The sequence below is a fragment of the Bactrocera oleae genome, chromosome 3 (genome assembly GCF_042242935.1).
Source record: "Bactrocera oleae isolate idBacOlea1 chromosome 3, idBacOlea1, whole genome shotgun sequence".
Lineage (NCBI taxonomy): Eukaryota > Metazoa > Arthropoda > Insecta > Diptera > Tephritidae > Bactrocera > Bactrocera oleae.
The window spans coordinates 89,350,481-89,377,921 of NC_091537.1; the positions used below are offsets into that span (position 1 = coordinate 89,350,481).

The 27,441-nt window shown below is 33.9% G+C and overlaps 1 protein-coding gene across 1 annotated transcript in view; it reads right to left on the reverse strand.

The window, feature by feature from the left end:
- Sur (Sulfonylurea receptor) overlaps positions 1–27,441 on the reverse strand; it is a 43,907-nt gene that overhangs the window by 5,145 nt on the left and 11,321 nt on the right. The window contains exons 3-16 of the mRNA XM_036359908.2: positions 25,393–25,649; positions 25,090–25,265; positions 24,771–24,989; positions 21,585–22,722; positions 19,557–19,660; positions 17,079–17,216; positions 16,379–16,541; positions 15,352–16,315; positions 7,048–7,309; positions 4,090–4,227; positions 2,622–2,755; positions 1,834–2,248; positions 424–1,142; positions 124–293 (exon numbers count right to left, since the gene is read on the reverse strand). Of these exons, the coding sequence (XP_036215801.2) occupies positions 124–293; positions 424–1,142; positions 1,834–2,248; positions 2,622–2,755; positions 4,090–4,227; positions 7,048–7,309; positions 15,352–16,315; positions 16,379–16,541; positions 17,079–17,216; positions 19,557–19,660; positions 21,585–22,722; positions 24,771–24,989; positions 25,090–25,265; positions 25,393–25,649 (4,997 nt within the window). The remainder of the gene's footprint in view (positions 1–123; positions 294–423; positions 1,143–1,833; positions 2,249–2,621; positions 2,756–4,089; positions 4,228–7,047; positions 7,310–15,351; positions 16,316–16,378; positions 16,542–17,078; positions 17,217–19,556; positions 19,661–21,584; positions 22,723–24,770; positions 24,990–25,089; positions 25,266–25,392; positions 25,650–27,441) is intronic.

Here is a 27,441-nt window from a genome sequence, read left to right on the forward strand (position 1 = left end):
GGAAAGATCTTAAAACATCAGTGTAGAACAAATATTAAATGAATAATTCTGATTTCTTAAGTTGAAAATAACGAAGATAAATATCGACTCTCCACCAAAATATTTTTTTGTGGTATAACTCACCTGCGACTTCGGCATTTTCGATATGAACAATCCAACTATCATCTTCGGATATTGTCGCATCCTTCTGATCTTCATCCGCCTCTGGCGTAGCAACGGTACTTAACTCAATCGAAGGCACTGAACCAGAGATGGGTGTAGATTGATTTGGAGTACCCTCCTCGGTAATACTTCTATATAAAGATGGAATAAAATAGATAAAAGAAGAAAAATTGTATATGCATCTACCCAAAAGCATTAAAGAAGCAGAAAGTGGTCTTAATTTAAAATTAATAAACCGTTATTATTATTACTCCGCCCCACCTTATGGAATTTGTGCCACTAAGCGGTCGCGGCTTGCGGTGCACTGCTGTGCGACGCATCGACATGCGACGCAAAAACTGCTGGAAACCGCTGCCCAAACCAACTGTTTCCGCGCCTTCTTTATTCACTTTTTGCTGCAGCTGTTCTTGTTGTGTGCTATGCACCAAACAACCAGGCGACGATTTGTTACGTGACACTTTTTGATGAGCTTTGCTGACAACCTCATCACCGCCAGTGCTCTGCGGTTGCCATGAATGTGTGCGCTTTGGACTTTCCTCACCGCCGCAAACGAAACCTGTATCCACCGATAGCAAACTGTTGCCACTAACACCACTCATATAGCTGGGCGCGCTACTGCCAACGCTGTTAGTGAATAGACTGCGTCGTAGCTCGGCTGATGCTGTGGTCGATGTGCTCGTTGCGCTCAGTCGACTGCTGCCGGTGGAGATGAGCGAATAGGGGCGCTGTTCATCTTGTGCTGAGTTTCGGCGTATACGTTGGGAGCGCCGTCGCCGCCGTAAGATAACATCCTCCATTTGGCATTCGTCAATGGGCAGTGGCGCATCGTAGAAAAGATGACGTGACCCATAAAGGCTGGCGCGTTGACGCGTGAGCGGTATACGGCCGGGAACGGCGCCGGTGGTCGTGTCGTGTAGACCGCCAATACGATTCACATACGTACTACCGCTGCGGCAGCGACTTATCGACGGAAGCGGTTGCTATGAAGTGGAATACATGGTAGTGTGTTTATTTTAGATCAATTCAATTTTATTTATCTTAATTTAACGTAGTTTAACTTAACTTAACATGACATGACATAACTTAACTTGACCTAATTTAACTTAACATACTTTTATAATTTAACTTAACATAACTTTTCTTTACTAAACTTAACTTAACTTAACTTAACTTAAGTTAACATAACGCCACGCAACTGAACTTACCTTTAGTTAACATAACACAACTTAACGTAACTTAACATGACATAACTTTTCTTTACTAAACTTAACTTAACTTAACTTAAGTTAACATAACGCCACGCAACTGAACTTACCTTTAGTTAACATAACACAACTTAACGCAACTTAACATGACATAAATTTTCTTTACTTAACTTAACGCAACTGAAGTTAACATAACACCACACAACTTAACTTAACGTAACTTAACTTGACTTAACTTGCCTTAACTGAACTTGAAACAACTTAACTTAACTTAGTTTAACATAATTTAAGTTATGTTACTTAATTATTTTTATTGTACAATATGTATTTTTATACGCAATGTTCGAATTTGTATATACGTACATACATACATATGTACGCATCACTATACTTACTAGTACAAATCTGTTCGAATTCATGCCTTCCAGATTACTCAGCTATGAACTAATTGCTTTTATAAACTCACCACTGTCATCAAATCGTCCTCTTCATCGTCTTCCTCCTCCTCCTGCTCGTCATCGTCATCGTCCACCTCATCTTCCTCCTTCACACCATCGACTTCATCAAGCTGTTTGCCACTGTTATCACCAACAACAACAACATCATTGACAACGTGCGCTTGCAAACTAGCTTCGCCATCAAGAAACTCAACAATTGTATCACCATTAACACCAACATCGCCAACAACACCAGCTTCCATATTCAAAACAATTTCGCATGAGTCGCAACGAGATGTTTTCGATTTTGTTGTTGCTTTCGCTTTGGCTTTTATTTTTGTAGTAACAACTTTGGTGGACTTGGTACGCTGCAGGCCTAATTTCGTAACATTTTGGTATAATTTCCAACGTTCACGCGCTGTCCTACCAGCGGCGGCCATATTGCTGCGCCGAAAATTATGCAAAGAAAACAAGAAGTGTAATGAAGCTGTTGCTGCGGAGAAATTCATCAAAAATTCACTTTGTGCAAAAGTTAGAATTCGGAAAGTTTTTTCTTTCACTTTGAAATGCTCAGCAGAAGTTGTATATACATATATGTGTATGTGTGTGTATGTGCGCAGTTATTTTATAGTTATCTTTAAACGTAATACAAATGGAAAATAAAAAAAATTTTTCTACACTTTGGGAGTCATTGACTTTTATGTTGTTGACTTTCAATAAATATAATCAACACACTTAAATTTTATCCCTTATATGTAAATTATACATATATATTTTATATATGCATATTCAAAATTCGATTATATTCAATACTCACCAGTCATCGTCATCTGTCTGCTCATTCACTTTGGCAATAATTGTTTGCCATTTGGCAACAATATATGGATATTTCAATTCGATTTCCTTGTAACCGCCTGTGGCCAGCAATTGGCCATTCTTCATGACAATTAGCTGTGAATGGTTGATTGGCCAATGGTGACAGCAACAATGGCAACGGCAGCAGGCAGCACCGTCATAGCAGCATTTAGAAGCAGTAACCACAAAATGTCGGAAATTTCATTTAATTTAATTTGATTGTAAAAAGCATGAAAAGAATTTTGAGATAAGTGGAAGAAAAATGGAAGAAAATGTCAATATACGAAAATATGCAACTAAGCAAAATTAGAGGAAAGATTATGCGATCTAAAACCTTCAGAGTTTTTACACTGGGGGTATGTTAAATTAAAGGTTTACGCCAATCAACCACTAACGCTGGAGAAGCCCGAAGACAACAATCAGCGCACTATACTCGAAATTCCAGCCGAAATGATGTATACCGAGTCATGAAAAATTGGCGTAAACGGGCGGAGACATGCAAACGCAGCCGATGGCCATTTGGCCGACACTTTGTTCAAATCATAAGTGGCAGAAAATTATCTGCATAACAGAAAACAGAGCATTTTGACCAAATTTGAGTGTTTTATTTCATTTTAACATCACGTCGTTCTTGTTTTTAGACCCTTTATGTATATATAAATTATCAGCGCTGAGTCCATTTAGTGCAGTCCGTCTGTCTGTCCGTCTCTTTTTGAGATACATAACTGAAAGTTTTCATGACGTCTTTGTCTCCCCAAGAAACGACTACTTTGTCGAAAACGCTGATATCGCACCACTATAGCATACGGCTGCCATAAAAACTGACCGAACAAAATCAAGTCCTTGTAAGGAAAACTTCTTTATTTAACGAGATATCGTCACGAAAATTGATATGGATTAGTATACAAAGCAACTGTACAATACTCGAACAAATTGTTTTGATCGGACCCCTATCGCACACAGTTGCCATACAAACTGAACAAAATCAATTTCTTGAATTAAAAACTGCTGTGACTACTTGAAAATACATCTTCACGAAATTGGGCACAACTTATTGTCTAAGCTCACACGATAATCTCCGAACATATTTTTCAGATCGGCACACTATAGCATATAGCTGTCATACAAACAAATTTGCGAGCATAAAAATGGCGAATCGAGGACGTCTATTATTTACACTTAATCTTTAAATAAAATGTAAAAACAACAAAGTTTAGTCTTGAGTGTTGGCGCATATCCCTACACATTTATTTTTCCAACTGTCATTTTTTTGTGGTACGTCATAAAATGCCTTAAATTAAACCCAATTAAAAACCTACTTCATACACAGCTGGGTTTAGCATTTTTTTTTACCTTTTACTATTGCTCTTAAAATTATATTTCTTTTATAGGCGACTCTTGCGACTTTTTCATTCATTTATATCACTTACATAATCCGCATGCCGCGTCAGTTGCAACTGTTGTGTCACCAATATGACAGTTCGTTTTGCCTTGAGCAACATACGCTGCACGCTTTGTTCGAAAATATGACGTGCCACCTCATTGTCCAGCGAGGAAAACGGATCATCCTGTAGGATGGCAAACGAAAATTAATAATAAAAAATTTATTAAATAAAAGTGGCATAGAAATGGAATAAAAAATGGACCAAAAGTTGCACAAGAGAGAAAAACATATGTCCACATACATACATATATGAGATATGTATACATAGTATATGTATCTATTTCTATATAAATATACTGTAGATAAGAACATAATAAAATACTCAAACATAGTGACAGTCAACAAATCAAATATTTTGTTAGTCTTTTTGAAAATGAAGCCAACTTTTGCTGATTGCATACGTCAATAATCATCAAAGTCAAAATATTTTATATAAATTATTTCAACATATACCTCTACATATCTTATATAATATAACACAGCTTATAATTTGTCTACATATCTTAGGGAATAGCTATGAATATTCAGTTTTAAAGTTGTTTAAAAGAGCTTATATAGCTATGTACTTGGGTAGTTAGCACATTTATACATTTAATATACAACTTATATACATATTTACACAAAAATAATGCTACAATGTCAATACGCACAAACAAATTACCTGAGTATAAATATGTGTTTACTAGTATAGAATGTATCCAAATTTTTTTATAGCTTCGTATAAATTCAACCCGCATAAATATGTGGAAAAATTTAACGGTTTTGTTTTTCATTTCAACACCAGTAAATTTGTTTACACCAAATCAAATATTTTCAGCTGGATGGTTTGCGGAGGACAGAAAAGCTGAAACATCACCTTACAGCATATTTTCAAGTGTTCACCATTGAAAATAGAGCAGCAAGGCAGAGAGGGTAAAAACTGACAAGGTCAAGATAGCTTTAAAATGAGTGGTTATGACAAATTCATTGAGAATTTATTAGATTATAGACGCTTGTAACAGCGTTAAGTAACAGAACTTAATAATCGGTGCTCATATCAATGAAAAAAATTGAGAATGCTCTTTGAAAGTCAATGTCAACTTTAGCACAAAACTTGTAGAAAACAAATTTAAATGAACGTTTAATTGCCCTCAGAAATCCGATGTAATGAGTGCAACTATCTCTTGCAGAGAGTCGTTCAATATCTATAAATCGAATGCCTGACGAGTACTTATTTTGGTAATATCTTTAGTTTATATATGTTTTACCACAAACGGTGTAATAAGCAGCTTTGTTGCGCAGAATAAACTATAATATGCAACTCTGTTCTCTACAAATATTATGCTTTGTCTAATACAAAATTTTATTCGGAAATGTATACAGATTTTCACATTATATCAAAGTTATGGCAATGAATGTTAATATCAGAAACTAATATGTGACAACCGGTTCATTTATTTAATAATTTTTGACATTTTAAGCTCTCTTCTTATATTTTCAAAATTCTTTGAACAAGACACCAGAGCCACTCGTTTTTAAACTACAGTCCATATGGGTACCCGACCATCATACAAGTATATACCTACGTTGTACGACCGACCGAAATTATACATTATACAAGATACCGCATGGGACCATTTAAAGAAGTATGGACACAAAAGAAGCTCAATGTATGGGTACCACATAAATAAGCTTAAAAAAATTCTAAAGAACGGTATTTCCGTCTGCGAATATCTGCTTCATTTCAACAAAATCTATCTATTTCTAAAGCGGACTGGACCAATCGTGGTAATACGGCGCAAAGGGTGACCAACCTCGTATTGACGGTCAAAAAGGTTATGCTGTGCACCATATTTGGTGGCATTGGTAGGGAGTCAGGACCGTCTTGAAAAAACAATCGACCAGAAGCAATGAGATTTGGCTTAAAGGAGAGGAATTATATTTCAGCAGAATTGATATAAAAGATCTCAAAACCTTTAAGTGTGTATTACAGAATAAATAGTTTTTGCTTAGATTTTGTTATAAAAACTTTTTTTTTAATTAGACAGTAAGTTAAATGCGTTCAAATGTCAATAAGATAATATCTTGAACATATTCTTTGAAAAGAGATTTCAAGTTTATCCGATAGTTACTTTTTGAGTTATTCGACAAATAACAAAGACCGCTCGGGAGCTCTAGTGTTTAAAGTTTCACACGGTTGCGGTTTTCTCAAAACTATGTTTTTCAACTGGTGACAACTGTAACTCGAAAACCACTCGGTAGATTTTAATGCAATTTATACAGCGTTAAGAATACATAATAACCTCGGGTCTGATCTAAAGAATTTTTTTTTTCAAAAATTTCGGGTTTTTAAGATCATATCTATAAAATTAATTTTTTCCATCCGATTGATTTAAGATGAATTTCCAAAGACTTATGATTGTCACCGCAAGGACCTTTTTTTGGAACTGGATGAACACAGATAGCTATAACTTTGGAAATTACAAAAAAATTTTTTTGAAATTTTCGTGACTTAAAGTCAAGACATTGTATAATAATGGCATATTACTACTTTTGTAAAATAACATAACTTAATAGCAAAAATAAATTACTGAAAATTCTCATTTTTTCGCGCCTCTGACTACCCCTAACCCCTTAAGCCTTAAGTAAACAAAAAATACCAAAATATCTGATTAATTATTTCTCATAATTTCTCTCCTACACACAGCATAAAATGCCACACCTCACAACAATTCACATTTAATTATTTGCATCAACCTTACAACATTTGCATTATCCACATTTTTAAAATCACATACAATCCATTTAACCAGACAATCCAATTTAACCCACTTCCTAGCCGCCTGCGCTCAATGCTATTGCCATAACGAGCAGGCATGGCAATCAACAGACTCGTTTTTTGCTGCTATTTGTATTTTTCCATTTGTTTTTTTTTTTTTGTGTGTAGTTTTATTATTGCACTTACCATTATCACCACATTGGCCGATGAGTAGAGTGCCCGCGCGATGGCTATACGCTGTCGTTGACCGCCCGACAAATTAATGCCACGCTCACCAATCACCGTAAAATCCGCATCCGGCATCAACTCAATATCCGGTTTCAATGCACACGCCTCCAATACGAAATCATAACGCCGCGGACGAAATGATTCGCCAAATAAAATATTCTCACGTATATTAGCGTTGAGTAGCCAGGGTTGCTGCGGTACAAAAGCAATTGTCGAGGTTCTGCAATGGCCAGAGATGATATGAAAATAAAGCACAAATATATTTTTAATTTTTAAAATAAAGTAATCTGCCAGTTAAAAATAAATTTGTTATACAAGTATAAAAGTGCAATTTATAACGCACATGTCTGCATATGATATAATAAAATTGAAAAAACAAAACAAAATTATTAAAATAATAGCCGAATGTAATTGCAAATTTCCATAAAGCAGTCTGACATTTTCAACTGAATTTCTTTCACTTTAATTCAATTTTCATTTTCAATGTAAACTTGAAGCCAACTTTGTTCTGTTAGCTGTGGTTGAGTGGCAACTGGGTCAGGTACGAACATATATAAATACACATATGCGGCTAACTCAGTCTCATAAGAATCAATGTCTTTTTATATATGGAAGTGTGCGTATATGTGTAATTACAATACACTGAAAGATGCACACAAACATAGTTACTATTGTACATATGCGCTCTAGCAGCTGTCCAAATGCAATGCCTTAGCTTACCTTCAATGCTCCAAAGTTGGCTAGACAATAAGGCAAATTTTCATTGTATTGTATGTCATTTGAATATTATTAGAAACGTTGCCATACAGTACGAGTTTGGCTGATGTGTGACAACAATGCTAGGGCACATTCATATTGTTATGTAAATTCTCTAATAACATTCAATGTTCTGGGAAAATTCATATTTACTAATGTGTGTGCTATATATACACATATGCATGCGTGTAATTGTGTGTGTTTGCACTAATACTATACTTGTAAGTTAGTGCATAGAAGCATAGAAAATCAGTGCCTATATCTGCAAAACTCTGGACAAAACAGCCACAGTTCGGCGTATTTGTAATTGGTATGACATTGTCCGCCATGACGTATGAGTAACTAAAAACTCACGAATACACAAGTGAATTTTTCAACTGTGTCTATATAATTTAGTAATACAATATTGACATACGTTAGCAGGCAGCTAGTTGTAAGGTATGTAGAAGTAACAATGAGAGAATAATTATTGATTGAAAGACAAATACGAAACTTTCAAGGGCTTCGTAGGCAACATTTAAAGAGCTTACTTATGTAAGGCGCTTTGCAATCAGCTAAATGCAATATACTGAAAATTTGCTTTTTATATAAAATTTTAAATTTAGTTTTTGAATAAAAAAATTGCGGCTAATAATTTGTTAAATTTTTTGTTAAAGTTCTCCGTACAAAAACCAAATTTTGTTAGATCAGTTTGAATGACAGCTATATATAATATGTTACAATAGTCCGATCTCAACCAGTGGTACGGAAATTCAAACGTTGCCTCGTACAATAATCTGTGCTGAATTTTGTGAAGATATATCGTAAAATAAAAAAGGTTTTCATACAAAAACTTGTTTTTTATCGATCAGTTTGTATGGCAGCTATATGTTATAGTGGTTCGGTCTCAAAGATTTGTTCGAAGATTCTTGCGTTGTTTTGGACAATAATCTATACCATCTAAAAAAAAAAGTGGAACTAGCTCGCACCGACTGATTTAAACCTAGCCGTTATTTTACTTTTTATGTATTTATATTGATTTATTTTTCTAAATATGTGACCATACTTAAATTTTTTCTTCAATACCCTTTTCTCTCTAAAACGTACACCATCTAACACTGTCATTCCGCTGTCCAAATAAGCTAGAGACAGCCATTATTTATGTGTTTGTTGTTATTGCTTGCAAGCAAAATAAATAGCGTTCGCGATAACTGTATAGGTACATGTATTGCTGTATCGCATGTACAAGCGCTTATGTTGAGTATCGATTTTGGTAAATTGCCGGAAATATAAATTTTACTTAGAAGACATAAGCACCTTAGAACTTAGTTGCCAACATGCATACATGTGTATGTAATAGTACATATTAGTTTTAATTATATTACGCAAGTTATTTTTGTGGTGTTGCAACATTTGAGCTCATAGTCGTTTTGAGCGTTAAATTTATTGCATTGAACTGAATTTTGTTGCCAACGGAAATAATGTTACCACTATTATGAACTTCGGAACGACATATAAGGAATTTATGAGGCTATATTGATGATGTTGCAATTTAAATATAAATAATAATTCATTTTAATTTTTAAAGAGATTTTCAGATTTTAGAAATGATATTACTCTTTACATTGCTTTAAAAAAAATTATATGTAGTATTCTTAAGAGTTATAACAATGAATATTAGCTGTTAGATAGTACTACTTGTGGTTATTAAAGCCTAAAATGATTAATTTTATTTATTTATCACCACGTTTCTGCAAAATATAACATATAATTTAACACAACCTTAGCTCACTTAATATAGCAAAAATGAATTCCTTCTAACCTATAATATTTAACTTAATCTAAATTAAGCAAACTAACCTCAAAATAACATTTGCCTAATTCACATCCAAATTCAAATATTTTCGTTCTCCTTAGCATGAATTTAGCATAACCAAACCTAAACTAATTTCTTTTGACTTTGATATAACAAAATGGGAATTGGTTTGGACGCAGCTATGTTAAAATGATTTCTCGTATTTAATTTAAAGGATTATATCTATTGTAAATTATTATATGTATATATTATTACAAAATTTAATCAACTTTAATAATAGTCAATACATTTTGTAAAATTTTCACAAAAAAAAATTATTATTACTATAGATAAATGCGGGTAGGGATTGAAGGACTAGTTAAAATTCTAATTTTTGACAAAATGGATTTCTGGGAAAAAAGTTTATTTGTGAAAATATTACACTTTAAAGTGACTTAAACATAGAACTTATTATCAACAAGTAAGAAAGAGCTAAGTTCAGGTGCAACCGATCATTTCATATTCTTGCAACCTGCCAGGAGCAAAGACAGGGAAATACCTTCAGGTGCATAAAGTTTGTTAGTTATTTGAGGTCTAAGACAAGTTTTCACACGTTCTTATCTATTTCAGACACAAAGATGCACCGTTATTGAAAAAGCACGTTCTCTCAATTTTATTAAGATAACTCACATATTTGCCGATATATGCGATATAAAGTCAAATGGAAGTTCGAAAATCAATTCAACCTATTTTTGACGTACAAGCATATTATTTTTACAAAAAATTCTCTGTGAATGCTTCTAATCTATCTCACAGATTGAATGATATTTTCGTTCGCAATAGGAACTAGGGTACTCATATACGGTATCTGGGCGCTTGAATAGTTTTGGTCCGATTTGAACAATTTTTGGTCCAAAAGTGGCACATTTCAAAGGCACTATTTGTGCAAAGTTTTATCCGGATATATTGCCTGCTTCTTGACTCGTATACCGGAAAGCGAAAGAATCTGTTGGAATTTAAAATTATGTTTTTTGAGAAGTAGGCGTGGTTTTTGTCTGATTTTCTCTATTTTCACACCGTCATGTAGAAATATTAGCATAATATAACCTATCGAATTTGGTTGAGATCGATTATGTAGGTCCCGAGATACGGGTTTTCAGCCAAATGTAAGCGGTGCCATGCCTATTGTCCAAATATCATATCTCCTGTAAGGCCCTGTCGCACCATCTCGGGTGTAAAATTGTAAATTTTATCTGGTGCATTTATCTATAGACCTATTGCACTTTCAACGGGTTTAACAAACCCGTTTTATGGGGTGGAAAGGGATGTCAAAAAGATTTGCCTTGAGCTATCTTTATTGTAATAGCTTAAATGCTTTAGCAGATATGTACATTAAACTTATAAGAGGGCGGGGACACACCTACTTTTTAAAACTGTTTCCAACCATAGATGTAACTCGCTGATGCAATTCGTTGCAACAAATAACAGTCTTATACCTTATTGTGGAGCTTAGTTATGGCGCTTTATAGGTTTTCACTCAACGGCACTTTGTGGGTGTGGCAATTTTCCATTTCCAACTATCTGCAATACCAACACTCATTGGACGCCAAGAAACATGTGTACCAAGTTGCATTAAGATATCTCAAATCATACTCAAGTTATCGCTGGCACAGACGGACGAACAGACAGACAGTCACTCGGAATTCGACTCATCCCGTCAACGTGATCATTTATATATATGTATATAACTCCATATCTAACTCGACTAGTTTTAGGTGCTACAAACAAACGTTAGGTGAACAAAACTGTAGCAACATGTTGCAAGAGTATAAAAAGTAAAAATGAAATTAAAAAGTTTCAAACCGAAAGCATTAGAATTTATTTGTTTATGAAAAAAACAACTAAACAATTGTTATATATATGAATGAATATGATTATTGCTTACATTGTGCAAAATACCGACTTTATAATATAACACAAAATTTTCGACTATTATGTAAAAGCTCAAGGAATTTCGCAAAAAATACGCACGCCTTCAAACACTTATATTTTCATTTTATTTGTTGTGAAATTGTTGTTGCAATATTAAGTTTATGTAGTGAATATACAGCTATGCACGTAAACCTATGTATACAAGCATTTGTGTATGTACATATATATGTTTGTTCGACTCGAAGCACTTCATGTCAACTCATGCACGTTACTCATACGCCCTGTCGCAACACTATAGTACTCAATATTCGCATTAAATATTATTGTTATTTTTTAAATCACATTATACCATCACTCACACACACACACACGGAACTATGCGCAGATTGACCATTTGCTATGTATGTATATGTATATATGTATATGATTTTCTTTTACCAGCGCTATGGCAGTGGCGCATACTCACATGAAAACGCAATGAAATGCAGCAGTCATTCAACATATTTGTGCGACCATTTCTATGCACAGCACGTCATTGCAATTTATAACAAATGTTTGTATGTTAATTTTATTGCACTGAAACGCAGCAAAGATTTCAGGCACTAAAGATCGTAGTGAAAAACTGTGGCAGGCATGTTAAATCAAGGATTGTGCGCGAGGCAAGCGCTGCGGCAGTAGACATAAAGTGAGGGAACACTTGTAAGACGACATTAAAAACGGCAAAAGTAGTTAAGGAGGTAAAAGTCAGTGAATCGTTTGCTGAGAAATGCAGACAGGCTGCCAGACAAAGGGGCAGTTTGACGGGTGTAATGTGTGAATGAATGCGGAATGTGTGTGTGTGTGTGTGTGTCTCTCCGCAAGCCATGGCTAACGAAATACCGCAATAAATGTAGATAATGCAAAGGAGAAGAAAAAACAAACACACACACAGAAAAAAGCGAGAAAATCAATGTTTATGTGTCTATGCGAAATGTACGACTGCAGCTGATGTGCGCAGCGGTGGTGTTACAGTTATGTGCAAACCTACAAATGTACGCTCGATGCTAAAGTAACGCTGCAGCATTATGCATGTAATTTTATGTATGGAAAAACGCACAGATGTGTGTAGTTGTGTGCCGGAGAATAGTGTTATATGAGCCATAACGGCAGTTGCGCACACGTACGCATATGTGTATGTGCATTTGTGCAATTGGCATTCACGCATATGCAATAATTTCAATTGCTATAATAAATTACCACATTGGTGAAAATTTATTATTACGTTGCATACAAACGCATGGACATTTATAGTCATTTTTTTCGTATGTACTGTACTGTACTGTACTTGCTTTGCTACAAACCACATGAATGCATAAAGAAAAGGAAACTGTAGTTAGTCATGCGCTTCGGAAAAATTGAGTTGTCATGGATAACTACAAATTTAAAATTGTATATTTAATTGTATGTCAAGAGAAAATTAAATTTTCATACAGCAGCTTATAAAAAAAATTAAAATGTGAGTATATAAAAATTATAATATATTAAAAATCCACTTTTATTATTTATATAATACAAACCATATATTTTGAATGCTTTACTAAATTTAAACTTATTTAAACAATTAATTAAAGTTTGCTGCAACATGTTGAATGTCATAAATGAAAAAAAAAAAATTAATAAAGCAGAAAAACCCGCCGCACCGTAGCTATAACACCCTTCACAGCTGCATTTCTTATAGCAAAAAAAAGTATAAAAAGATGTGATTTTGATCGGTCAATTTGTATGACAGCTAAATGCTATAGTGGTGCAATCTGAATAATTTATTCGAAGATTTTAGCATTATTTTGGACAATAATCCGTTCCAAATTTTCGTAAGTTATACACATTCTGATAAAAACAAAAATTTTCATACATGAATTTTTGAGCTTTCAGTTTATATGGCAGTTGTATCATATGCTATAGTGGTCCGATTTTAGCTGTTCCGATAAAGCAAAGTAGGTCTTTAAAGCGAATAGCGCGTGTGCGAAATTTCAGATACATTCAAAATATGAGGAACTTGCTCGCTTATATACAGACAGGCAGACTGACAAGCTCGTCGAGCTGATCATTTATATATATATACTTTGTAGAGTCTCCGGCATTTCCTTCAGGTTGTTACAAACTTCGTGGCAAACTCAATATAACCTGTTCAAGGTATAAAAAACACTTGCAGTATTAGAATAACAAACAGCTGAAGGCATTCTTAGTGTTTAAAGAATTTTTATACACGAACAAAGGTGCAAAGAATACCAAAACAGCTTTGTCGTACATATGTTTGTATGTATGTTTGCATACTGAGGTAGCGTAAAATTAAAGTTGACGTACGAGTGTAAATAAAACCACATATGTACTACAAACTCGAAGCACCAGACGGTAAAAATTTTAATTCTTTTCAACAACTGTATATACTACATGTATGTATGTATATATAATATAAAGCTTTTAAAACCAGCTAAGTATTTATCGCACAAACTGCTTAAGTTGTCACAGACGTTTGTATTTAAATATATTTCAGCCGGTATATTGCTATGAATTGAAACACTGCTAAGCTTGGCGCGCCATGTCGTATGAGTAACATTTTCCTTAATTACTAATTGTCATTAGTTTTGTTATATTGGCGGAAATCAGAGTTTCACAAAAATAATTCAAAGGTTTTATATTGTGCTGGTTTAGGCAACGCCTTCAAGGGCCTACCTATAAAAAAGTTTTTAATATCTGATGTGCATTATCCCTCAAGGAATGACTACGGTTTTGAAAAACGTTTTCAATAATGAATTTAATGATGATTATGCCGTTTTAAGTCACATTCACAGACTTTTGAGTACAATATATTTCACGTATAATACTTGTTACTGGAAAACTTCTAGACTTTGTTTACAATGTCGTTTAACTAACACATTTCCTAACTACTAATCATACAAGCGGTATGAGACGAATTCAAATGGCAGGAAAAGATTTAGAATAGAGGATTCAAGGGCTACACCATCTGTTCATATTTGAACTTTACTGAAAAAAAAAAAAAATACATTTTCACGTATTTCAATAAAAAAGATCTTCAAAATAGGTCCTGAGCCAATATAAGCATGTCAACGCGTAATCTAAATTTCTATACAATTGTTATAAGTCTTAGCTGGGAAGGCTTTCAGCGAGTTTTGGTTTTTCCATGGACAAAAACAAAATTTTGCCAATGTAGAGAAAACAATTTATCCATTCGGTTTGCGCGCATAGTTTTAGTGGACCAGTCCGAGTCAAATTTGATCAGATGGTATATACCGTTTTTAGCTTTTCAATGAGCAGCTTTAGCTATCTTACAAAATTTCGACCTCCTCAAAATGATTTATCTATTATATGGAAAACTTTTTCATGTCATATATACACTTCCAGGTTCGGCATTGACATGCTTGATACATCTATGTGCTATCAGGAAAAACGTTTTCAATAAATCGGATTTTCAGCTCATGAGTATTGTGTAGTGATTACTAAATATATTGAAACTGAAGTGTATATTGTGTTTAAAGTTTTTTCGAGAGGGTTACAAATGCCCTCAAAAATCGGCCATTATCAATTCGTGTTATGAATAATTAATAATCTCTCTTAGGTTAGCTCTACTAAAGAAAACATGGAAAAAATGTTAGACTTAAATCTTAAACGAAGTTGTACTAGGTCACTTACTAATTAATCTAATTATCTAACAAATCTTATAAAAATAAATATAAGCATTATATATTATATATCGTCCCTTTTACATATATACTTTACAATCAAAACAAATAAATACTCACTTGTTCCAGATAATATCGCCACGCAGCAGCGGCATTTCCATGAGCAAAGCTGACAGTAGCGATGTCTTGCCGCTGCCATTTTTACCCACCACCATGGTGAGTTTGCCACGCGGCACTGTCACATTACGCAGCGTCAACAAATGCTTCTCCGGATATTGCGGATTCCACGCAAAGCAAGCATCACGCACCGACACCGCCATATCTTCCGGCAACTTGAGCACCAACGAATCGCGACTCCACGAATCCATGCGTTTATGCGCCAACTGTTGCGCCGGCGTGAGTTGTGTATGCGGCTGCGCTGTTGCGCCGCCTGGAAACTTTCGCGGTCGTATTACAACATAAGGACTATTGCGTAATAAATCGCGACGCTGTTGACTCAACTTACGTCCCACCGCGCTGCCCAGCAAATGCTCCTCACTATTACGACGTGGCGTTAGCAAATGTCTATCGACTATTGTTGTATCGTTTGTAGTGAGCGGCGTTTGTGGTTCGGAGTGTGCCAACGGTGCAGGACTCTCCGGTATATGCAGCTTCAGTGCTAGGCGCTCATTCAATTTATTTTCACGTTGCACGCGGTATTTATCAGCAACGAAGCCTAAGCCGCTATCGCCGCTGCCGCTTTCACTTATCGTTACATCGTTTGTCGATTTACCTTGTACTTCGTAGAAGTCCAGTGAGGCATCACTTTTGCTCAGAATGCGCGCCATATGACGTATGCCCTCGAATTGCTTGTGTATTTCGCGTGCGCTGAGAAAACGTTCGAGGCGTTCGGTGGACACAACAGCAGATAAAATGATGGGCACGGTTATGGGGAATATAAGTAGTGGTACTGTTAGCTGTTGAAATAGCGCCAAAGCGGAGAATAAACGGCTGGCGGTGAATTCAGCTTCGTCGCCCTCGAGCGCTACATATGCGGCTAAAGTGACGTAGCTAATAAGCACGCTTGAGATGTGTGTGAGTATGGCTGGAAAAATAAGGAAAATATTTATTGATATATGTACATAATTTTTATATAAATGCCACTTACTCATCAAAGTAAAGTAGAAAGAATCCCAGCCTAGATATTTCAGTTCCTTTTTGCGCTTCTCATCAATGCGGTGTACAAATGACTCGGTCCAAACATTAAATTTGATGGCTTTGATACCCATTAAAACATCATGTATTATTCTAAGACGTTGATCAGCACATTCCTATAAAGTGAAAAGTCATAATCGAAAACGTTTACAAGCGATTAAAAAATCTGGTTTTAAAAATTTAAATGTTAAATATATATTAATATCAGAGTATAACTACATTAGAAACAATCTATGCACAATTAAAATCCGATAAAGAAAGGTTTTAAAGGTGTAAGTCGGCACCGCAAGGCCTATGCTATATAGTATGATTTACTCTCAAAATACTTTTTCCGAAACCCCCCTACACCAAAAAAAAATATATGTTTAAAAATTAAACTCAATTTTTGAAATCATTTTCTAAATTGTCAGTATACTTATACAATACATTGAAAGAAGTCAAGGTGGGTTTCGGAAGCGTAACTATGTTCTCGAAAGTTTTGTTGTAATTATTTCTAAAGCTAAAACAACTAAGAGCCTTTTGGTGGTTAGTAATCAAAATAGAACCAGAACGATATAAAGTTCCGAAAACTAGCGAAGGGATAAATTTATTTAAACCGAAAATTTTAAAAATTTTAATAATAAAAAAATGGTGAATAATTTATACATACTTACCGCAACTTTATCCGTATTGAATGACATGGCACGTCCGATCAGAAATTGCAGCGGTGTCATCGTCAGAATGCAAACAAATGAGCCAATGATAGCGCTTATGCCCAATTTAAGATAGAGTAGATACATAACCACACCGATCTGAAGTTGGCAGTAATAAATAATAAGTGATAGATTTCTTATATATGGTATGAGAAGTAAATTAATATATATAAATATAATAAGTAGACTTTGCCATAGATACTGAGCATAAATTCTATATATCACATAATCGATATACATGCGTAAAAATGAGTTGGAAATTCTTTGAGGAATTAAGATTCGAAATATGGCTTTATTCCTCAATATAAAATCTTTCTAAAAGAGCGAATTGATTTGTAACGGTTCTACAACATTTCAATACTGGTTCGATAGTGTGAAACTTCGAATATTTCGCAATATGCATTTTTTTAAACTTGACTTCTTCAGTTGAGTCTGGGAAAGAGGAATCAATCGCTGGAGGCAAATCTGGAGAATTTTAAATACGCCGAAGCACATCGAAAATGATAAAATGGTCTCGCCCATCGTAAGAAGTGTCTACGAATCAGCTGCACAGATAACGATAGACATACTGCTCCTAAATGCAGTTTCCTTCAGAGAATCCCTTCCATTTACTTCGACAATGAAGAGACTACACTGCCTCTGAGCTCGCTGACTGTGCGCTCAAAGAGTGCATAACTTGAATAGTAATAACTTCAGACATCTTCCGTATTAGACTTGTATTGGTGCCCGGTCAGAGTGGCATCATCTGAAATTGCAAAGCTGATAAGCTTGCTAAGGCACTTTTACTCCAATTTCAACCGATTGGAAGCAAGTTGGTACTCCGTTGTTCCCTTATGTTGAACTTAAGCACCTCCCGTAAGCTTGGCAAGCGCTGGTCAACCACCACTTATACGACTTCAAGATTCTTCTGGGTCAGAGTGAATCGTAAGAGGTTCTCTGAACTACTTGCTTATAGCAAAGTCAATATCGCCACCGTTCTGAGTGTTCTGTTGGGACACTATCCTATAAACTCACACGCGGTGCAGCTAAGTATTTTGTCGGACGCTTTTTAAAGTTGTATGGAGGAAGGTGAATTGAAATTCTCTTTGCACTTTCTGCTCTACTGGCTAACTATTAATAGACTTAAATTGAAATATCTCGGTAGACGGTGAGTACCTTCGGTGAATCTAGCGAAATTGCTGGGGCTGATATTAATCGGGTTTACAAATTTGTGACAGGCTCAAAACGATTCGTCGATCTATAAGGAGCTGCTGATTCATTTTTAGTAGTTTTTGGGTATCACAAAGGACTAAAGTTCACAGCCATCCATGACGCGAGGATCAACCCTACGACCTAACTTAATCTAACGCTAAGACAAGTATACAGATTTCATGTTTGTGGCGCCATGCCTCCGTCAGGCCCGTCAGGCCATTTGTCAGCCTATCTAGTATAAAATATTTGTTACCATATATATCAAAAAAAAATTTGAAATCATTGATGCTGAGTTTAAAAATAAGTAATTTTTATATTTTATACAATTTTACTATGGTACTGTATATTTTCCATTATATTACATTTTGAAAGCGCAGCAAGTCATTTTTATTTACTTTAATAAATTTCGCTTCATTAATCTAAAATTTGGCATTCACTATAAATAAAACCACATTAAGACAAGCGCAAAAACAATTTTTGTTTATGAATATTTTTGATATTTGTTTACACAATTTTATTTCAATTAAATAATATAATCTTTTCTTTACACTTCTATGTCTATTAAAAATACTGTGATACGTGTATACTGTATACGTGTCACTCACACACACCAGCACACAATGGCCACAATAAATATTTTATCAATGTCAAAATTTAAGATATTTAACACAACAATTTCCATTTTCATTTTCATTTTACGAAAATTATTTCCAGCACTGGAATGAGTCAAATATTTGAACACACGCACACACACACACGGGACATACGTGCATACACGCACTCATGTGTGAGTTTGTAATGTAGTATTGAAATAACGAAGCATGCAAAGTATTGCTAAAGCATTGCAATGAATAAAGTTGTTGGGAAAAAATTCAACTGACGAATTGAATAAAATCAAGGGAATTACTCGAGCATTTCAGCATAAACAAATTACGCAGATAACAAATACATATGTCTGTCGATTTGTCTGTTTGTGTATGCGTATAATTAAATGGCAAACACAAGGAAAAGCACACACACACGCACGCTATCGAATGTACGCAAATAAATCAGGAGAAGTTTAAGAAAAAGCAATTTACATAGCAATAAAATGAAATAAATTTTAAATGGCAATTGCAAGTTTAATTCATTGCCGAAAAGAAAATGCAGCTGCACTTACGAGCGTCAACATTAGCACACAAACACACACACACTCACACATATTTATGTGATTTTTAATACATAAGTAAACAGTGTTTACATACAAACCTTCAGCGGTATGGCCCAGACGTAGTGCGCTATCCAAAAGAATGACATCACATTCAGCGCATCCTCCGACATCAGATTGGTGATGGCGCCCACATCGCTTAAGCCTAATGGAGGAATTTTCATTTTTATGCATTTAAAATTAATATTTTAACTAAGAGCTAATTGAGATAAGCAATCGGCATGCATATTTTATTAATTTATGCCCTCTAATGGGTACAGTTATTAACTTCAATTACTTGCAAATGCATAGCTGTAAGTTATATGTTGTTTGTATTTGTAAAAACTCAATCTTGCAGTAAAATGACTGAAATGAAACTTCTTGAATTGAGATGTTGCGGTTTTGGGATCTCTAGTTCACACCTTTTGTAAGATTATAGGTGCTGAGCATCGAAAACTTTTGGTTATGTTAAGTTTGAAAGCGATTTCCAGTGAAGTTTTGGGTCGAAAATTTGAATCGTGGTCCTATATATCCCGAAAACTATGCACGTTATATAGTCAGTGAGGTTCAAAAGCATTCGTAATACAAAGACGGTCTGACTAGTCCTAAGTCTATTAAAGGAAAACGAAAATTTGGAAAAATGGCAATTTATTTCGCAACATATTTGTTGTCTCCTTTTTGGTCTGTACACCGATCCCAAATGAAATAGTAGAATCGAAAATGTTTTATTATATTTAGTTTTAAAAAAGATTACCAGTGAGTTTCTGTTCGAAATTGTGAATCAGGGTCTCTGTATAAGTGGGCGGTCTAACAAGTCCTAAGTCTACTAAAGGAAAGCGAACGTTTTTGAAAAATTACGATTTATTTCTTTCGATATACTTAACCCGTGGGTTCTTCAAGTTCTATAAACTTTCGAACTGTTACGTTTCTTGGAGATTTGCAAAGTAAACCTTTTCAATCGAATCTCAATTTTTTCGAGTTTTTAAACAAAACAAAGTCGTTCAGCCTTTTGGTCTTATCGACCACGGAGATGTGAGCCGATGCGTTATCATGATGGAAGTATGATTTTTTACAGGGTAGGTAATTTTTAGGAATTCGGCAGAGTAGATCGCTATGATCATTTTGCCTCCTTTATATAGTCGAAGCACCTCGTAAATTCGAAAAAACGGTGGCCATCACATTTCGAGTCGTTAGAACAGGATTTGTCTTCTTCGGAGGGGTTCCATGGGTGAAATAAATTCTTTCGACTATTCTTTAATACCTGGTATACACCAGTGGATCTATGTAGCGTCGAGGGTCACTAAACGACACAGAAATTCCTTCAAATTACGCTTAAGCATCGTCAAACACAGTTGTGAAGTGTTGTTATAGTTTTGCTTGTTATCCGGAGTGAACTAAGACCAAATTCATCGTGCCGATAGCTTTCACGTGCAAAATATTTCATAGAAGATATGACCTATACAGATATTTGCCTACTGCCTACTCTCTCAGCCATCTCCCGCAACTTCCATCAATGGTCTGTCAATAACAGTTCGTGAATTATCGGCAAACATTGGCATTCAACCATATTGAAACTCACACACTGAGCAATCTCTCTTCTAAAATCAAAAATCGGATCACCTACTAATAATACTCTTTTTTAATTTTTCTAAAATCCATGGGCAACACTCTTCCACATGCGTTCGAAACCAAACTACGATCCCGATTCGGTTGAAATTTTGTATTACAAAGCAGCAATATCTCTTGCAATAGTTGCGCTATCAGACGGTAAAGCTAAGTACTTATTGAATCGCCGTCTTAAATATCGAGCGGACACCTTCAACATTGGTCCAAAGATCTAGCAAAGACAGATTTTTGTATAAAACTTGGAGAAGTAATGGAAGCCTAATTCAACTTCCTAAAGAATACTTATAAAGATTAATATTCCTTTGTGTGTATTTGCTTCTTTTTAAATATCTTTTCCTTTTTCCTCACTCCTCCGCAAATGTTCTATTTTAAAATTTTTCGTGAATTCCAAGTTTATATATCTTTCTAATTTGATGCGTTATCATGATGTGTGCTTTCTTCAACCCACACACCTCACTACTTACCATTAGCATCCGTTAACTTCGCACCATTATTCTTGGCATCGTCTGTATTGACATCAGCTTTGCCACCAGCTTTGCCACCAGCTTTACCTTCCTCCGCAGCCATAGTATTATCAACTCCATTAGCTTGCGTTTTCAAATATTTTCCTTTCGTGACATCAACGCCACCGCCCGCACGACCACCGACCGCATATGCTTCATTATAACCAACACCGCCGCCGGCAGCTGATTGTCCAACACTTGAATTGAGCAGTAATGTTTTGCGATAGATTAAACCCTGCAGCGACGTCTTTATACGTATGCCTGTCATGTTGAGTACATGTGTCGAGGCTTGTGAGAATGCACCCTGCGCCAAAGCGGCCAACAACACCAGCCAGGCGATAGCCCAACCATTCGACACTAAATCTAACCAATTTGGATAGTAAATTTGCACTTCAGCGTCATTGTAATCGATGCCGGCATTCAACATTTGATTGTTATCATCTGTGGTGATGGTGGTGGTGTTGATGATACTGCTGAGGCCAACACTCAGCGCCCGACCGGGCTCAGTTATCATTGTGGGCTCGGCTGACGGGCCGTTGATGTAATGCATATTGTAATTGTTGTTGCCATTAACATTAGCACTACTACCGCTGCTCGTGCTATATGTATTAGTGGTGGTTAAGGCTGCCGCCAAGGCATTTGATATCCAATTTGTTGCTACCGCTTGCAGTCTAATTCGACTGCTGTCATGGAAATGGCCAAATCTGCTGCTGCTACTACTATTACTAGTGTTGTTTCTGTGGTCACTATAGAGATTTTGAATTCCCCCTGGCGTAATTGATCTATTTCTAACAATTTCACTACTATCATAGCTGTGGTTACCCACACTCGCCCTCAACACCCGCCCCGGTATGTATGAACTGTCATTGGTAGTGGCATTCAGGTTTTTGGCGCTGTTGTTGTTGTTATTAAACTGCATCCAGCTCGCGTAAGTCGTGCTGTACATGCTTTCGATATATTGCACAATTTGCTGTATGGCAAGTGGGCCAATCAAGGCGCATAAATCACCGCAGAGCTTTAACAGACCGCCCAATGTAAACATGCGCCAGCTGCTGCGCAAATAACAAAGCCACAGCGACGGTGGACGGTCGCCATTTTTCTGCAAACAAAGTTAGTGGCGTGATAGAAATAATAATTTTTATATGGGTTTTCAATAAAGTAAAAAGAAATTAATTTAAAATAGAAATTATATCAAATAATATATAGTAAAGTAAACGAAAATAAATTAAATTAAAATAAAGAAGTTAAAATTTAATCCAATTATATAAAAAAAAAATTAATTAATTAAAAAAACATAATTGGCTGTAGAAAAATATCTTTAAAAATTAATTTAAATTAAATTATGTACAACAAAATACTTTAAAATACATGAAAACTAATTAAATAAATTAAAACTAAGATTAATTAAATCAAAAACTACATTAAGTAAAAATGTTGAATTCTGTACAAAAGTAATAAAAGAAATTGAACTAAAATAATTTACAAAAATTATAATTAAATTAAAAAATTAAATAAAGTATAAACACATATACAATGGAAAGGTTATAATATAAATTAAAGTCATAAAAGAAAATAAATTAATAATAATAAATAATAAAATAGAAATTGTTTAAAATAATATATAGTAAAGTAAATGAAAACAAATTTAATTAAATTAAAGAAGTTAAAATGTAATCCCCTAAAATAAAAAAAAAATTGATTATATAAAAAATATAATTGGCTGTAGAAAAATATTTAAAAAAATTAATTAAAACTAAATTATGTACAATAAAATAATTAAAAATAAAATACATAAAAACTAATTAAATTAGTTAAAATTAAAATTAACGAAATAAAAAATAAAATGAAGAATAAATGTTGAATTCTGTACAAAAGTAATAAAAAAAATGTAATTAAAATAATTTACAAAAATTATAATTAAATTCCATGAAATAAAAAAAATTAAATAAAGTATATACATCTGTAGAAAAATTATAATATAACTTAAAATATTAAGAGAAAATAAATTCATTTCAAATTATTTAAAGTAAATTAAATTCAATTAAATTTAAAAATTAAAATAAACACAAAATGTAATAAGTAAAGCAAGTAAAGTAAAAAACAATAACTAGCTGTAAATAAATTAATATTAATTAAATATAATTATACTAAATTAAATGAGTTAAAATTAAATTCTATTACATTAGAAAATAAAATAAAGTAGAAGACATAATTAACTGTAAAAAAATAATAAAATTAATTGAAATTAAATTGAACTAAATTTAGCTCATTCAAATAAAAAATGTAATACAAAATTCTATTGCATTAAAAACTAATATAAATTTAAAAAATAATTCAAGATTTACATGGGTTTTGTCGAGCAAAAAACGCCCTATTTGCCATATTTTTTGTTTTTCATATAAAAAATTAAATATTTTTTTCAAACTTTTTATTGTTTAGAAGATACATATTTAATAAAGATTTTGTAAAATTTTCAAGGGAAAATATTCAAAACTCGGTCATTACGACGTCATTTCCGGCAGTCTCTCGGAAAAAGGTGAAAAGCAGAACTTCTGACAGTATCATTATCGTATTTGAACTAAGACCATTAACGTAAGTAAGACGATGGAGAAAAATCAAATAAAATGAAAATTGTATTTTGGCAGACGTTTAAAAAAAATCGCAAATTTTGGTGAAAAGTTCTCAACGTTATTTTGTTTTAAATAATTGTAGATCAACTTGAGAATTAAGACAATATTCTAGATATTATATGTTATAGAATTAACTAAGACAATAAAATTTTTTTTTGGTTTTTTGAAGCCGTGAAACCCATGTAACCCCTTAAGTATAGTAAAACTTATTGTTAGATGTTAAAATTGACTAATTGAAATTAATTTCAATTAAATAAATTACAAAATAAAATAAAGTAAAAAATATAAATATATATAGTAAGACAATGAAATTAATTAAAATTAATCAGTAAATTTAATTTAATAAGTTTTAAAAAAATATATTACATTAAAAAATAAAATTAAGTAAAAAGCATAATTAATTATAGTAAAATAATAAAATAAAATAATGAGAATGAATGAACTAAAACAAAATTAAATTAAATGAAATAAATTAAAACCAAATTATATTAAATTAAAAAATTAGCATTACACTTACCACCTTTGCCGTTTTGTAAATCAATAAAAATTGATCGTAATGCGCACGCGCGCTGTCTTCCAAACGCATCTGCCCTAAATCTTCAACTTCCAAGGGCTCTTTGTAGCCGAACCAAAGCAAAGGTGTGAGCCACCAAAAGCAGGCTTTGGAATAAAATGTAGCTAATGTATGCTTGTAGCCGATTTTTTCATAATCCTCTAAATAATCGGGGCGAAAACGCTGTAAAAGATTTAAAAATCGAAGAAAAAGCGTAATAAAAATTTTTAACAGCGAGTTTTTGTTTCATATTTCCAATATCATGCCATAAATTGTTGTATACCTCTTTATATATGGTAAAACCGTCTATTGCCGCCATGCCGAGCAGAGAGATAGCGGATAAAGTTTCGAGACAAGCCTCCATTTCGTAAATATTTTGAAAATAGGAGATCTCAGCAAACTCATAAATACGCACGAAGGATATAAATAACTCAGTAATGCAAGTGAAGTAGAGGTAATCTGGTGTTGAGATAATAAGGAACAACAACAAGAATTATAAACTAACAATATTTTGTAAGTATTTTTTCGTATAGCTAACATTATTGTATTCTTCTTATCTTATCTAGCTTCTTTTATATTTACTCACTTGTCGATTTCTTCACCTCCACCACCCGATGATACCACATTAGTATTAAGGTGAGACACAGCGCAGCCAAAGCATTCCACAACAAATCGCTACCAACTGCTAATTTAATTTTATTATTATCATCTGTATTTTTTTGTTGTAATTGCTCTGCTGATAAGGGCAACAAAGCACGTGCGAGTTCTATTGTATTTAAAGCAAATAACAATAAAGCCGAAGCAGCTCGTAAATTGTGGTACAAAAGTAGTGTGTGATGTAGCCTAGAAGTCAAAAGTTGGAAATTGTTGTTGTAATTATAATTAGTGTAAATTTATATATAATATTTTTACTACACATTTATATAACTATATTTCTGTGGATTTTTTTTTCAGAGCATAACTTTTATTTATTTCCATATGAAGATATATATATTATATATATATATATTTTCTTCTTTCTGTCAATTTATGTATTTTATACCGAAAGAACTGCGCCGGCTTGACGAATGAAGAATGAATCAAGCCATTTTTTGATATCCTGTTCTATGTGAACCGTATTTGAGGGCGTTCTGCATCCAACGGAACAAATGGTAGTCAGAAGGAGCAAGGTCTGGTCTATAAAGCAGGAGAGACAAAAATTCCCAGACGCTGTTCTCCAAATATTTTTAACTGGTCTTGCGTTGTCATGATGGAAAATTATTACTTGGTATCTAGTCGTAAATTCTAGGCGTTTTTCGACAATTCAATGAAGGGGGCATAAGTAAATATCAATTTAGTTTTGTATAGTCTTATGCCCAATCACAAACTCAAAGAAAAAATCTCACTCTACCACGAGACAATTTAAAATGCCACAATCTCAGACAAATTGTCTCATTAAACTCATTCAGGAAATTTCATTCATAAAATTGAGCCAACAAAAAGACAACCAACTAAAACAAAACCCAAAGTCTCATTCATCGTGTGCATTCGATAAAGTACCGTAAGTGGCCCGCACTTACAACTGCTTGTGTGTAGCACACAAATGCAGTGGTGCCACAGACTCCAAGTGCCACTTGGCCGAAGATATACAAATTGATTTATCGGCTCGGCTACACCTTACACCAATTAATGCACCACAAATAGCACTAATAACGAAAACAAACTGAAACTCAGACACAAACAACAATACACATTAGAAGTGCAATAAGTGCACATAATAATAAAAGTACAACAACAAAAACAAATATACTAAATGAAATACATAGAAATGGGCAACACGTGTGAATGCAGCGAAGCCGCATCGGCAGTCACAAACATATACTCGTACATACATACGCGCGTGTTGCATTTAAAGTGGCATGTGTGCTTAGTTGTTTAGAAAATATACAAATAGGTGTGTATGTACATGTATGTGTTTGGTAAATAGTGTTGATTCGCCAACTTCAATTGCTGCCATACACCTGCCACAACGCAGTTCTACTTGTGTTGTACACGAGGACGTATGGTGCAACCCTGTAGGAACTCAAACAGCTTGTTCATCGGGGAATATATGTATATAAAAAATTTAATTACCAAAAAATATAAAGGTGTCAAATTAAACCAATGATGAAAGTAAAGAATTAAAGTAGTAATATTTTAGCTTTTCGTGGTATGATTCCGGAAATTCTTGTATGATATTTACTCAAAATATTAGGACCCGAAGTAAAGATTAGTTACAATTATCTAATTATCACTCACTATTTTTTCTGAAATAATTAAAAATTCAATATGATATTTTCAATTATAAATATATTATCAAAAAAAATTAAGTGTTTGTATGGAAAACTCTTTCATCTTCACGAAATTTAACATGGAATATTATATAAGGCAACAATGTATACCCCTCAGAAATTGTTCAGATCAGATCACTTTATCCTATAGCTGCCATACAAATTGAATAATCGGAATTAAGTTCTTATAAGGAGCTTTTGTATTTGTGAAGGGTATTACAGCTTCGGTGCAACCGAAGTTTACGTTTTTTCTTGTTTCGGTTAAAAATTGCACAATATTTTTAAGTCTGCCATTTTGCAAAAAAAAAATATTAAAAGCTAAGAAA